This window comes from Amphiura filiformis, unplaced genomic scaffold (genome assembly GCF_039555335.1).
Source record: "Amphiura filiformis unplaced genomic scaffold, Afil_fr2py scaffold_134, whole genome shotgun sequence".
Classification (NCBI taxonomy): domain Eukaryota; kingdom Metazoa; phylum Echinodermata; class Ophiuroidea; order Amphilepidida; family Amphiuridae; genus Amphiura; species Amphiura filiformis.
The window spans coordinates 108,377-123,599 of NW_027305598.1; the positions used below are offsets into that span (position 1 = coordinate 108,377).

General features: G+C 38.0%; 1 protein-coding gene across 1 annotated transcript; it reads right to left on the reverse strand.

Annotated features, from left to right (window-relative positions):
- Positions 1-1,133: 1,133 nt before the first annotated feature.
- Positions 1,134-13,561, reverse strand: LOC140145096 (phytanoyl-CoA dioxygenase domain-containing protein 1 homolog). The gene is made up of 9 exons (XM_072166877.1): positions 13,337-13,561; positions 12,653-12,770; positions 10,509-10,609; positions 7,206-7,307; positions 6,999-7,038; positions 6,738-6,832; positions 6,065-6,255; positions 2,916-3,114; positions 1,134-1,265 (listed from the first exon to the last, which is right to left on the reverse strand). Exons 1-9 carry the CDS (start codon positions 13,559-13,561, stop codon positions 1,134-1,136), a joined length of 1,203 nt encoding a protein of 400 aa, XP_072022978.1.
- Positions 13,562-15,223: the final 1,662 nt, after the last annotated feature.

Genomic DNA, 15,223 nt, shown 5'->3' on the forward strand with positions numbered 1-15,223 from the left:
TTTTCGGGCTCGCGAAGACAGTGAGCAGGTGAGGGCCACAGATTACGGCTATTTTAATAGCTAACCCAAGTTCGATTTTTGCATACGCACGGTCATTAAAATGACCGTGCGTATGCAAAAATCGAACTTGGGTTAGCTACGAACAAAGCATTTTGTATACAGTTTTAACTAATTTTAAGAATACTTTAATTCTAGTGGGATTACTTGTGTGAAGAATATTCCTGTCAGACGGTAAGTTAAAAATGCAATGAGGCAAAGAATCAACATTTTTCTGTTGTCGGAACTTTCTAAACTAATTATATGTCAATAATTACCTACTCTTCTTAGCCATCTTGCAGCTTGATCAGATTTTGGACTAACTCTACCAAAATCACAATCGGGCAGATATGACAATGCTTTAAATATACTTTCGAAACTTTCGATACATGAAATAGGATTTGAACTCTTTGTACTAAAGCTATAAAGTTCCACTACATTTTTATTTGTGAACACTTCAACCAAGGTAGAAAATTACACATAATGTACATTTTCCGTTAATTTTGTTCTTATTGATGTTGAAATAATTAGGTCAAGTCACTGAGTATCTTAGCCGTTTATGGCGTTTAACATGGAGCTCTATTTGGCTGTTTGGGGACTTTTATGTTCCCAAATATTAAAATATCTGAATTCAGATAATATAAACATGTAGTTCAACATTGATCTGTTTTCATACAATCACAGGGAATTTGGCTGATTCCAATTAGCTGTAAACTGGGACATTAATTGTTGTAAACATATCAAAAAATCAGGTTCAACGAAAGTAATTATATTCATTTAATAAGATCGTATGAAAACATTTTCAAACATAATCTGACATGAAGAAACTAGTCACTTTTACAAAATCCATTATTATATTAACTCTTTAAGTTTCAAGTAGAATTTTATTATCTATGATTGACCACGGTTCTTGATTTGTTTCTTTGCCATTTGATTTCTTACTTTATTTCAAAAATATTGAATCTAGAGTGGGAATGTGGTGGATAGGCTCCTGGTCCAATCTAGAGTGGGAATGTGGTGGATAGGCGGCGTCTGGTCCAAGCTTCTTGTATGAACCTTTTACTATCCATCTAATGATCTAAAACAATAGGGTACGATTATGCCTTATGGGTGAAAGTGGTTGCATCACTTGGTTTGATGTTAGCCGTATGTTTATTGTGGTTTACTACATCCCATCGATGCATCCATGGACCTGTCAAAGTAGTGTCAAAATCATCAACAGCCTCAACCTAAAACATAAAGAAAAGTATAAACAAATAATAACACTAATCAATCGGCCATTCATATTATTCGAAAACAAAGTAAATATTTAAAATGCGAAATCCTATATAGAAAATTCACATAATTTAAATGAGCGTTTGCACGAAGTGACGAGAACAGTTTTGTGTGTAAGGCATGTGAACTCAAGCGGCCAAGTTTTTTTTTTTTTTTATTTCACGAGGACATTTGCGCGCGAAAAAAAATAGACTATTTTAGCCCAAATTAAAGCTGAATTTTGCTATAATAGACCAGTGTGCGCTTCGCGAAGCGCGCGAAAAAAATCAATTTTACTATTTTAACCCAAATTGAAGCTGAAATTTGCTATACAATAGGCCAGTGCGCGCGAAGCGTGAAAACGTTTGCAATTTTTGTACACTATTTTGGCCAAAAACTGGTGTTTTTTCGGCTAAAATGGAAGATGCACATTGCACATGGCAATTTTGGACCCGGGCCCATCTGGCCCTATGGTAAATCCGGCCCTGGGTCTCCCTGGTCCTATAGACGAATCCCACGAGCCAAGTCATGGTCAGGATTTGGTCGGCCATTACTGGGTCCGCGCTGCACCAAACTGGTGAAATAATTCCGCAGGTAATCCCGTCGCATCTATTCATACATAGTCCTTTTGTTCGCAAGTATGACTTTATTTTCTTTGTACCGCACTTAAAAGGCAATAAACCACGTAGAAGCTGTGTGTTTTACCGGAGGGAATTCTATTGTGTTGTAAACTTTCATCATTCTTTTGTCTACGTGTGTTTTCGCCGCAGGTGTAAAACGGGTGATGGAATGCAGTTTAAAATTCCCACCAAGGCCGAGTCATTTCACATTTTGGGTGCATTGTAGCCGACAGGGATAGTCCGACGAGTAGGACCGGGTTTTTTCTAAGTAACCAGACTAGACTCATTCAGATTATGATCACTATCTCTTATGGCGCAAGAAATACGAATCGCGAAAGTCCAGTGACCGCGCCGCCCGAATCGGGAAGGGCGGTTAGTGCATTTTTGTGGTTAATCTTTCTTGAGCGATCAGAGTCAGAGTATAGTTGGTAACTAAGAAAAAACAGGTCCTACTCGTCGTACTAGACGGGGACCCAGTTATGGCTGCCAGTGAGGTGTAGGAATGCGTGAAATGGTATTCGCCTATACATGTATAAATAAAATAAAATATATAAAAACAACAATAAAGGAAAATCGCTCCTAGCTTCGAAGACAACTTTTCCTGGACCTTGTCTGTAAACATATTTAAATATTGCACATTGAAGGCATAGCCTAGTGACAGTGGTTTTTATGCCACTGTCAATCATGACATCACATATTGCTGGTCGCTCATAAGGGGGAAACAATGACAAATCGCACATATTTTGTAGCATTTCTGCTCATTTAGCACCATTTTGCAGAATTCAGCACAAATTTGCTTTTTCTTGGCAGAATTAAGTGCAATCTAATGTGATTTGAGCAGATAGATCAGAATTATCAAAAAATACCGCAATTTCTTGTTATTTATTAAAAGTTAAGAAGATTTGTAGTGATCTGTCACAATTTAGCAAGATTTACAGTTAACGGTCATGATTAGTAATTTACAGCCGCTTTTACCACTTGAAACTACTATTACAAGCTTCTCACCTGTGATGAGTGGGCCACCTGTTCTTGGGCTTTCGTCCGGTCAACTTTTTCAAAATCTTCCCAGTTGATCTTGAAATTTTTCTCCTTCTTGGTCCGCAAGACTACGCATTCTTTGACTCCCCATAATCCAGAGGGTCTGTCAGGTCGCTGGTATCGAAGATCTAAACTCCATCGGATGATATCAGAATGGTTTTCCAAGCTGCAAATGCACACATGAAATAAATTAATATATGCGTTTTAAAGTGCGTGACGAGGTGACGACAAAATTAATGACGCATTATAAGACTACTTTTAAGTCAGTCAAGAATAAAATTAATGACGCTTTATATACCACGACCTTTAAAAACATCAAAAAGATAAGAATTTTTCTCATTTTGTCGTCTTCTATTCGAAAACGCCTCGTTTACCGTTATACAGCGTCATCATCCCTCTTCGTGTCAAAAATTGCCGTGATAGTACGGCGAATCCTCTCGTTTTTCAAAAGCTACGCATGGCGATTTTGTTCGAGATAAGCCGAGCGACTCAGGCTAAGCATACCATTTACACGATATGAGATACCACAGAGCCTGCCGCAGAGTTTCTATTCTACAATTTGTGCATGATCAGTACCACATATGGTGTTGCTATTACAAGAAAATTCGATTTGTTGTCAGGTAAAACCCAGGTTTTGTTTCCAATACACTAACTCGAAATGCAATACACTAATTAGCGGGGACTGCTGTTTGCTGTGGATATATTTTACTGCATTTTATAAGTAACGATTTTGAAATCAAAAGTCAAAATATTGTGATATATTCAACTGTTTGAGAAATGAATTATATAAAGGAACCCGTGTAAGATCCAGTTGCTGTATCTATAATACAATGTACATTATCCACACACTATACCACTTTCTTTATCTGCATCAATAATAGAATATCGATTTCAATCGAATTGAATACATCTCTCCATTTTGAGTTTGTACTCCACCATTGAGCGATCTAGCGATCGATTTCTAGCCATCAGATATGACTCCTTTTCTTGCGATCGGTGAAATACCAATCGCCCGTCGCTCACCAACGGAGTATTAAGTTAATATTTATAATACTGGGTGTCGATACTGTGCGTTAACTACTCATTCTTGTCGACTTGCCCGATACACACCGTCATCATCCCTATATCTTCGTGTTAAAAATTGCCGTGATAGTACGATGAATCCTCACGTTTTTCAACAACTACGCATAATGATTTTGTTCGAGATAGGCCGTGCGACTCAGGCTAAGCATACAATTTGAGATTTTGAGAGCCTGTCACACTGTTTCTATTCTATGTTTTACGATTTTCGCATGATCAATATATGGCTGGCCGTAACCGCCACAACGTGGAGCTGCTACGCGTAGCTTACTTTTCGCTTCGCGGAGCTAAATTGACCAATCATGTTAGATCTTTTCATTACGCGGAGCCAGTGGATGCATCCTCGTCAGAGAGAGAAAACTCTTGCCAAAATTAATGTTTACTATGGGGATTTTAAATGAATCGATTGTAAATGAACCACGACCAGTTGTACAGGATCAATACCATTGTTTGATTAGTGTATAGTCAATGTTACCTTGCATGCATGTGTCATGTGTGTGTCGTGTTTGTTTGTTTGTCTTTTATTTTTATTTTTGTTTTTATTGTTAACCAGCGTTCTTGAAAATGAGAAGCTTAATGACTTAACACGGTTTAGAAATAATTTCTTCATATTTTTTGGTGTTATCTGTCGTTTACATATCCTTCCTAAAACACTAAAGTACCAATATTTCCAAACACCTAAATTAGCTAAAAATTTAGGACATGTTACAAAACTATATTTTCTAGAATTTCAGAGAATACTTTAAATATTGGCCGGTTATTTTTTACACAGTGACGTCAACTAGGCAATGGCCTATACTTCTAACATACACTATTTGTAGAGGTCACGCGTCAATGGTGAGCGCACTGAGTATTGTGTATAGGAAAACGGACAGTAACTACAGTATGTATGGCCTACTACTAGTATATAAAGTAAATCCGAACTGGTTTGCAGTTTGCTGAAGGTCGAATTCCGCAGGGACACCGCGCAAGTTATACAAATTAGCTCCCGGCGATACACTGCAGATCGCAGAACTGTGTGCATAGTTTACCACCACTCTGCCTAGCTATATAGTTATGTACAATACTGTATGAGTTTCTTATGAGTGCATGTCCATCTTAATAATAAGTCAGTTCGTACTTTTCATAAACTACTTTTTGAATCATAACTTTCGTGACCGAGGATATCTTGCAACTACGTGACGCTCGTCTGGCAAATTCTTAATGAATAAATTCGCTTCACGTAATGAGTAAGTCGTACTTAATTAGTCAGTTTTACCTCAGAGTAATGAAAAACTCTAACATGATCATGATTGGTCAATTTGGCTCCACGGAGCAAAAAGTCAGCTACGCGTAGCAGCTCCACGTTGTGGCGGTTGCGGCCTACCATATCAGTATCCCATATGATATTTCTATTGCAAGAAAATTTTATTTGTTGTCAGGTTTTATCTTAAATACACTAACTGGAAATTAAATACACTAATTAGTGAGGACCGGTATTTTGCTGTGGATATGTTTAACTGCAATTTGCGGGTAAAAATTTGAAATCCTGAGTAAAAATTGTGATCATTTTCAACTCTTTGAGAAAAAATTTATATAAAAGAATGCATGTAAAATCCAGCTGCAATACAATGTACATTATTGACACACTATCACTCTCTTTATCTACGGTAATAATAGAATATCGATTTCAATCGAATTGAACACATTGCTCAGTTTTGAGTTTGTAGTTGACTACTAAGCGACCTAAGCGATCGATTGCTAGCCAATCAGATAGAACTCCTTTTCTTGCGTTCGGTGAAATACCAGTCGCCCGTCGCTTACCAACGGAGTATTAAATTTATATTTATCGTATAGGAAGTCGACACTGTGCGATAGGCCTTCAAAACCACCGTAACTTATTGACGATATCAGCCGCGGCACATCTGAATGATTTATCGACAATCGTGTCGCGGACCTATGTTGCCGGCGTGAGCAACGCGGTTGTACAGGGACTCGACCTCCAATAGTTTATCCTCATTTACGATAATTATGTTAATTATAAACCTATAGCCTACCTTCGATGTGGAATACAGTTGCTGAAAAGTACCAGTCCGCCATATTTGAAATCACAAGTCACGACGTCTTTGGATAAGTCCGCATCAAATGCCTTCTCCATCTCTTCATCCGACATTTGAACGTACCACGTCCCACCAGCACAACACGTGTGTGTTCCTGTTACTCCCTTGCGATGCCCACCTCGAAGCATCTGTATAATGTATGATTAATTTAGTGCAGGTTTTGGATACAACACTCTAAATCTGATCGTATGTTTGGACCGGGGGTTCTTAAAGGAAATGAGGGCACAGGGATGTGCAGCAGATTCGGGATGCATTTTCAGCCATTTAGTTTAGACTCGGGTGTATTTTCAGCCATTTTGGTTTATGTGATGTGATGACACAATCACCCTCTAAGTGATATATAGGCCAGACCAGGCCAGCGGAAGACCTGTGGCAATAGTTGTCGCCAACCTAGTGCTTGGCATGTGAGGGATCTCGGGTTCGAATCCCACAAGAGCAAACAACTACTTTGTTTTCTCTCTTTACTCCTTCCTTCTTCCCCTTCCAGTCGTCAAAAAGCCATTGGGGCGTTAGGGTTAGTTGACCACTATCGAAACTCAATAGAGGCTTAACTGATTAATTTATCACTGTCGAAACTCAATATAGGCTTAAGAGTCGTTGTTCTGATTACCTGTAAGCATCCGTTTTTTTCATTCACGTCCACGACAGGGATCCAAACAGTAGGCAGGAACGTGTGTAAACAGCCCTCGTCAAAATATGCGTTATCTGGCGCAAAGAAACGATAAGTTGAAAGACAATCGTTGCGTTAGATACCCGGGTTGGATAATGTGCTCGTTTCAGGATAAACGTGACGGATAATTGTAACAATTACAGTTTATATAGTATCAAGGAAGCATATTATTTGAATTAAGAAACAAATATTGTAGAATACCTTGATGCCATGGGACGTCTGCCATTTCGTTATATGGTGTCTGGAATAAATATGATAAAATCAGAACAGCTAATATAACATTTACAATAACAAAAGTATGAATAGGTTGTTAGTTGAGGGAGTATAAAGAGAGGTGAAATCGACATTTGCACGGTAGGTCTCTGAACTGTTTTACAATATACACCAGACTAGACAATTAAATTGTACCTTGCATCTGAGATTCCATCCAGGATGTCCCCCCACTTCTGGACCAAGAAGTTGTTCCATGACATTAAGAACTCGTTCATGCGACCATAGATCTTTGAAAGCCTAAAATAAGACGGCCATAGAAACATGTTACAAACTATTGATAGCTTTGATAATATGTTAGTTTTTAAATATATGTTCAAAGAATAAATCGAGGGCTTAGAGCCAGAACCAGCTATGTCCACAATTACATGTTATATGTTACTCATTTCGGCAACAAATTGGTGGTTAATTTTGCCCCATAATAAATGCAAGTGACTTTGGGGTATATGCATGGTCACTTAAACCATGTAAACAGTTAGCATGGTTAGTTAGACGCAAGTGACCATGTACATACCCCAAAGTCACTTACATTATATTTTAGAGGGCAGAATTAACCATCCATTTGTTGCCGAAATAAGTAACATGTAATTGTGAACATAGTTGTTTCGGGCTTTAAGCCCTCGAAATTCGGCGTAGAAGTAGTGATGTATTCAGGATTAATTACCATAGCGACCGGTTTACACCCCGGGGTTTACACTATCTTTAAATGGCTCTGCACTAGACGCCTGCACTAGACGTTAAGCCTTTCCTCTGCATTGTACCATATTATCAAAGAATATGAATAAAGTCCTGGATAGTAATTCTGGGTACAGGGCGTTAGTCCGACACGCCGCTAGTCCGACACGCCACTAGTTCGATCTGAAATGCACTCCACTAGTCCAAGACGCCGCTAGTCCGAATCTAAAATACACTCTGCCAGTCCGACACGTCGCTAGTCCGAAAATGAAAACCACTGCGCTAGTCCGAAAATGAAAACCACTGTGGTAGTCCGAATCTGGAAAAAAACTCCTTCAGTCCGACACTGCGCTAGTCCGAATCTGAAAAAACAATGCGCTAGTCCAAAACTGAAAAACATTGCGCTAGTCCGCATTTGACAAACACTGCGCTAGTCCGAATCTGAATTTAGGAAACACTGCACTAGTCCGATATTCGGACTGGCGCAGTGTTTTCAGATTCGGACTAGCGCAGTGTTTTTCGGATTCGGACTAGCGGCGTGTCGGACTGAAAAAGTGTTTTTAGATTCGGACTACTGGCGTGTCGGACTGTTGCATTGGTTTTCATTTTCGGACTAGCGCATGCAGTCGCACCACTATGTATAGGGAATTTGTGTAGTTGGACTAGCTGCGTGTCGGACTGAGCGGTGCACCCCGTAATTCTATAAAAATTTTACATTATGGTGAGACTATGTTCATTAACACGGTAACACCTATTACCGTTAGTGTGCTTGAAACGGGTGGTGTTGTATTCAATCTATGCTTGCACTCATACACAGTTGATGAGTGCAGCCTATTGTATAGTGCAGAGCATGCAATACATTCAAAAAATAGTTTAAACCGGTCGCTATGGTAGTTAATCCTACGTCCCTTCTACGGCGAATCGTATCATATGGGCACCAATTCGGTCGATTTACAATACGATGCGCCTCCAACGGTTGCTGCGGAGAGGTAAAAATAGGCAGTGCATCATGGGAAAAAGTCCACATTCAAAGCCCGCGTAATACGAATATAAACACAGGAACATATCGAGGGTTGAGAGCTGGGAAAGCCTTAACTCACAATCACCTGCTCCCACAAAATGAGCGTAAAGTCACCAGGGCACTAGAAAAGATACACTCCGTTATTAATCATGACAAAATTCAATAGAAAACAAAAGACCTTGTGGAAGAAATAGTGCTTTTTGAAGGCCAAAGCAAGGAGCCAAGGTACGGTTTTCTGGTTCTGGACCCTCGATACATCATTGTGTGTTTAAATGTCATTATAATAATGTTACACGCGAATGCACACTAAAACAGTAATTTATTATAGCAGATCCTTTTTCTATCACACTCGGGCGATAATCCAATGGACTCGGCCCTGATTTGGTAAAATGATCTAACTTGAAATTAAAATCGCTCTTTCGAGAAAAAGAGCTTTAAAGTTTGTACACTTGACGTTTTTCTTTTTGAATAAAATAAATTATTAAACAGATCTAATGTCTTAAAATATAAAAATCTCATTATTTGGTGGCATTGTGGTGATTTTAGGATGTCACCAATGGAAAGAGCGCCCTCACATCACCCATGATATGGATTTATCTCAAAATGTCCCAATTTCAAGTTAGATCGTTTTACCAAATCAGGGCCGTGGTGGCTAGAACGGCGATGTTGACCCTCCTATAGTCCAGTCAATCTAAACAAATTAGTGGTATCACCCACCACTAATTGCACCAGAATTTTATTCACTTTTATACATTTTAGAGATGTCCCCTGAACATCATACCAAAAATATACTAAAATATACTTGGTGGAAAGGTATTTTTTGGCGGGAAAAGGTCATGCAGGGGTCAAATTTCAAAATTGCTTTAATCTTTTTAAAAACTATACCACAGCATTCCTCTGGTCGTAAGGATTCAGAAAAAGTATAGTTTGTCATATCTGTAATATACCATTTTCAAGTTATAAGCAAAAAGGTCAAAGGTCAAATTTTGGGCTCCACGTGGGTCAACTTTGAAAAAATGCCCCGATCTCCTTAAAAATGGTCTCAATGTGTTCGTCCTTTAAAAACACTCCAAAATAAGAATAGTTTGCCATATCTTGGATTTTTCGTTACCTAGGTAGCAGGGTAAAAGAGGTCATAGACCATTGAACTCTATTGACCCCGATCTAGTTTTTGATGTTACGCATGTAATTAAACAACCTAAACAGTGCAAATATTCTTTAAATGAATTATGTTTGCAAGCCGAACAATTTGAGACCATTTTGGTTAAAATCAGACAAGTTTTAGTTTTTTGACCTCTGTTGAACCCAATATTTGACCTTTGACCTTTTCGGTTATAACTCAAGAACCGTACATCACAGATATGGCAAACTATATTTTTTCTGAATCCTTATGACTAGAGGAATAATGTGGTATAGTTTTTAAAATGATTGGAGCGATTTTGAAATTTGACCCCTGTATGACCTTTTCCCGCCAAAAACTACATTTCCACCAAGTATATTTTAGTATACTTTTTGTATGCTGTTCAGGGGACATCTCTAACATTCATAGCAGTGAAAGAATTTTTGTTGCAATTAGTGGTGAGTCAAAACCCACTTTGACTGGACTACTAGTTGTGAAAAATTGGACGGGCAAGCGCATTGTGAATCTCGAGAATTGTCACAGGCTTACATTTCATCAAAAACCTCTGTTCATTTTACTGGCGATTGGCAAAGTAGCTTATACGCAGTTAATTACGATATAATACCTGTGGTAAATTTTCGCTCTTGTGGAGCAAGACGGAAGTGCCAGGAAAGTCTTTCTCCAACAACGTCAGCCGATGGAATAGATCAGCATCTTCGTGTTTGTCTGAAAAGGGAAGGACGGTATGAGGTGGAAAATGAGAGGCTATGCGAGGTTTTTAAATCTTCCAATGATCTTAAAGGTACTTGACCATCAATTTCATATAAGGGCGTGTTTGAAAAACGGCATAGCGCCATTAGTAAAAAGAATTTTAAAACAAATCACTCCAGGTTTTGAACCACTGCCAATGCACTATAAATGCTAAAGAGTGACAGGTGACGATGCCTACTGTGCTACGATGACTGCATGTGGTTAATTCTGACGATACATATTAACACGTTTCTAGTGTAGTAAAAACCAGATTTTGGTAGAAATGCAGTCATAGTAAGACAGGATTTTACTTTTCTGTTTGTTTTCTTTTAGTACAAATTAGTTTTGATGAATTAAAAGGGCATTTCGTGATCCATAGCCTCATCCCCCCACCTTTCTCAAAACAAAATTGAGATTTTTATATCACTGGAAACCTCTCGCTACATACATGTACAAAAAATTTCTTGCAGATTAATTCGTTTAGCAAAGATATCGTGAAATTTGAATTTCGTTCTGGTATACCAGAACGAAATTACAACACATTTTCTATGGAGCAGTGTAATACACATAATCATGCATAACTCGCAAACGCAAAATCGGAATCAACTGAAATTTTGGGAATAAGCTTTTTTCGTGGATATCTACTGAAAATTGTCATAAAAATAGGATGCTAGGATCACGAAATACTCCTTTAAACTGGTATGACTCGTAATAAACGACGATTAATTTTCTAATAATAAAATAAAAACACTGGGTCATTCACGTTGTCATTGTAATTTATGTCAAAACCGGGGAGCGACCTTCTTTTACTTGTGTAGACGAATCAAACGAGCCAAAAGGTTGTCAGAATTCATTCGGCCATTACAGGGTCCCCTCTGTACCAAACTGTTGTTGTAACTGCCCTATTGGGTGGATCAACGCCGCTTAAAAATCGATGTTATATTGTGTTGTGTTGTAAACTTTCATCATTCTTTTGTCTACGTGTAACACGGGTGATGGAATTAGAGAATTAAGGTATTGTTTTTAGCTGCTGGAGTGCATCTATCGTCTCATATAACACCGGCGACATCATAATTTTAAGTAAAACAACGAGGCGAACACTTCGGCCTTGTGTTAAAAATTTAAATCAAATCAAATCCTACATTTTACAAGGAATTACGTAGGGCTTAAAATCGATTAGTCCCGATGCACACGTGCTGACCCGTGGGTAAGAACCAATAAGATCATAGGAACATTCTCAAGTGTTGAAGAATGTAGTAAAGTTCCCGCCAAGGCTGGATCATTTCACATTTCAGGTGGGGTGGAACCGACGGGGACCCAGTTATTCTGTCACGATCGATACGCAATGATCCAGACAATATCATATTTGAATATACCGCGCTTTATATAATATGCACCTGCTCGACATACTCGCTCGTACCGTAATAGCTTACAATAGATATTCCCCCGTGAATAGCTCTATTCATTGCCTGATATTGCCGATATATACTCACATCGGACGTGATTTTGAGACATTGTTCACAGATTATAAGAAGGGACTGTTTTCAGCCAAAGTGTTGCTGTCAGCAGATACCAGGAAGTGTTGCAGAATGGTAATCGTACTCATTATTTATTCAGGTATTGACAGGCCAAAATTCTCACCGTGGAAATATTGTGAAATAAAATAAAATCAAATTTAGGCTCCGCAAACAACGTCCAATTATTCCCATTGGGGTTTTCTACACGGCTACATAATAAATTATGATTTGGGGCTCAAGCCTCGATAGGCCCGTAGCCAGTACCTTGTGACAAAAAGTTTGCCCTTTTCCCATATAACAATGAAGTATTTGTACACTTATGGGGCAGTGTTATACACGTTTTTACTTCTCATATCAAAACCGCTGGAGCAATACAACTTGGAAACATATTTTTAAAAAAAGGTATGCCTTAATGTAAGATAGAAAAACTCGGACCATGCCCCTTTAAGCCTTTGTATCAAAGCTCATCAACACCAGTGATTTTAGCAACAGACTAACTGACCTTTTATTTTGCCGCCATCATAGAGCATTTGTGCGATTCTTTCTACTTCATCAGCGATGCCATCTCGGACAGGATCGAGTTCTTCTGTCGCAAAGAAATTTGGTATCACCAAAAAGCCCTTCAAAAGGGAAGCAAAGAGTACACTATTTTACATTGTAAAAATGATATCTTGATAAAGTTTTGGCAATACTGTCTTGCCGTTTCTTCAAAATGGTGTGTCTTGCGTGAGACATACTTCTGTGTATTTATGTCTTTATGTGATTCTATTTCCTATGTGTTCTATTTAAGAAATAAAGGGTAATGCATTAAATCCTTTACATACAAATAATGTGTCCGAGGCAGTAAAAACGTAAATAATGGGTGAGGTGCAGCCGAACCCATTATTTACGTTTTTACTGCCGAGGGTTATCCATTAATAGTGAGCTTCCAAAATGAAGTGAATTTGAAAAGGGACGGAGTGCTTGAATATGGTACAAAATTCAAACAAAGGTTTTCCTGTGGCTCAGAATAAAACAATGACTAAAATAAGAATCATCAGACATTTGCCTTTTAGATGCACTGTGAATTTTCTTCAGCAAAAAAATATTTTGCATGTGGCTACCTGCGCTGCATCAAATTTGGGGACATATTTTGACAAAAGTAGCCTTTTAAGCTTGTAAAATGAAAGAGTATTGACTAACCAACCTCATCAAAATATTGTCTTAGCTGCTTAGCAGTCAGCTGACCTGGTTTCTTCTTTTTCTTGGATTGAGGGGGTATTGTAGTGTAGACCTCTGGAGCTGCTTTCAGTTCTGTCTTTTCTTGAGTTGCTGTAGATGCTGCCTTGACAGTATCAACGACTACTTTCGACTGTTTCGGTTTCGCCTTTGACACTTCATGTGCCGGTCTTTTCCTTAACTTACGTGGCATGATGTTGAACAATACGCAAATTGTTCTAAAAATAAAGACACTGAAATTAATGGACTGATTGAATAACAAAAGGCCCATTAGCCACTGCTTTCGACTATAATATTGCATCCACGTTCCATTAAGGGAGGTGTAATGAGCGTGAACCCGGTTTGGATTCCAGAGGGGTGTGCCTGTAAAGAGTCACAGCCATCAGAAAAGGACCAGCTCAGATCGCGCGCCAAATAAGTTTGCATTTCAGAAACAGCTTTTTTTTAAAGCCTTGAAAAAAAAACCAGGCAGAGCTGGGAATCGAACCCGGTACCTCCCATTTGTAAAACTCAGTGCATATCACTGAGCCAAGTAACTATTAGCTACGAGAAGTTTGATAGTAATCCTTGATATTGCTGAATAGAAGAAATCAAAACTTATAGCCCTATTTATCTAATGTACAATGCAAGTCAAAATTAAAAGGGCCTATAAACTAGGAATATGTGTGAATTGGCAATCAATCGATCAATCAATCAAGTTTTCAAGTTATCAACAATCAATAATAGACCGATGAATCATAGAATATTATTGATTAATTACTAATCTACCAAACTAGTCAGTAATAAACAAATAAATAAATAGGCATAGGCCTAAAAGAGAAGTAAATACATAATGCAGAACGCAGGAAGTAATTTTAGCACACCACTCAACGCCATACATAAATTCTCCCAGTCACATTTCCCCAATATGAAATTTAAAAAAAAAAGTAAAATTAAATTTGGCGGAGGCGGGGTTCGAACTCATGGCGCACCGCTTTGGACACACTATGAACCCACCGCCTTAGACCACTCGGCCACTTGTCTTGTTGGAATCCATATTTGAAGATGTATAAATCGCAACTTCAACATAGGCCTACCACGTGACAAGCAAAGGCAGAAAACGTACCATATTTTGGAATTTTATTTGCCTAAAAACATTAATGTGTATTAATAGCGCTCAATTGTTGTTAACTGCGTGTTCTATATACAAAAATCCAACAATAAACATGATAAATGGGCGTCTATATGGACAATACATTATATCGATTTTGACACGTGCTCGTGTCTCAGTACATTTCCATGGTCAGTAAAATACTATAGAGGAACCTACCATTTTTCTTGTATACACGTTCGATGTTTTGATCAAGTATGTAAATAATCGACATTAGACCCCAAATATTTTTTCAGGAAATAAAAGAGGAGATTACTATAAAACAGTAATCTTTGGTGGGGTCTATTAGTAATATTCACATAGAATTTTCAACGTTTTTTCTATCCTTATTCTTGCTCAATTGAAAAAATATTTTGGCGCATATAAAATTGAAATAAAATTCTCTGCATCTTAAACGACATCAAATGTGCCACAATTGGGTATCACGAATCGTTATATATGATGTGCAGTTAATATTCATAGTTTCTTTTATACAGATGATGATTCAGTTTTGACAGGAAAATATTTTCTTGAAAACCCTCTCACTCGGTTATTTTAAAAAGGTAACCACGCTTCCCTAGAATGAGCAATAAATTAGCATTAAAATTTTTCTTATTCTAACAACAAGCGTTTCTAAAATGCAGTATGGCGAAATGTGGTGTAGTATTTTAGGTACAAAATTCTATTTTTCTATTATTTATAATTTTTTAAGTACTATAAAATGAA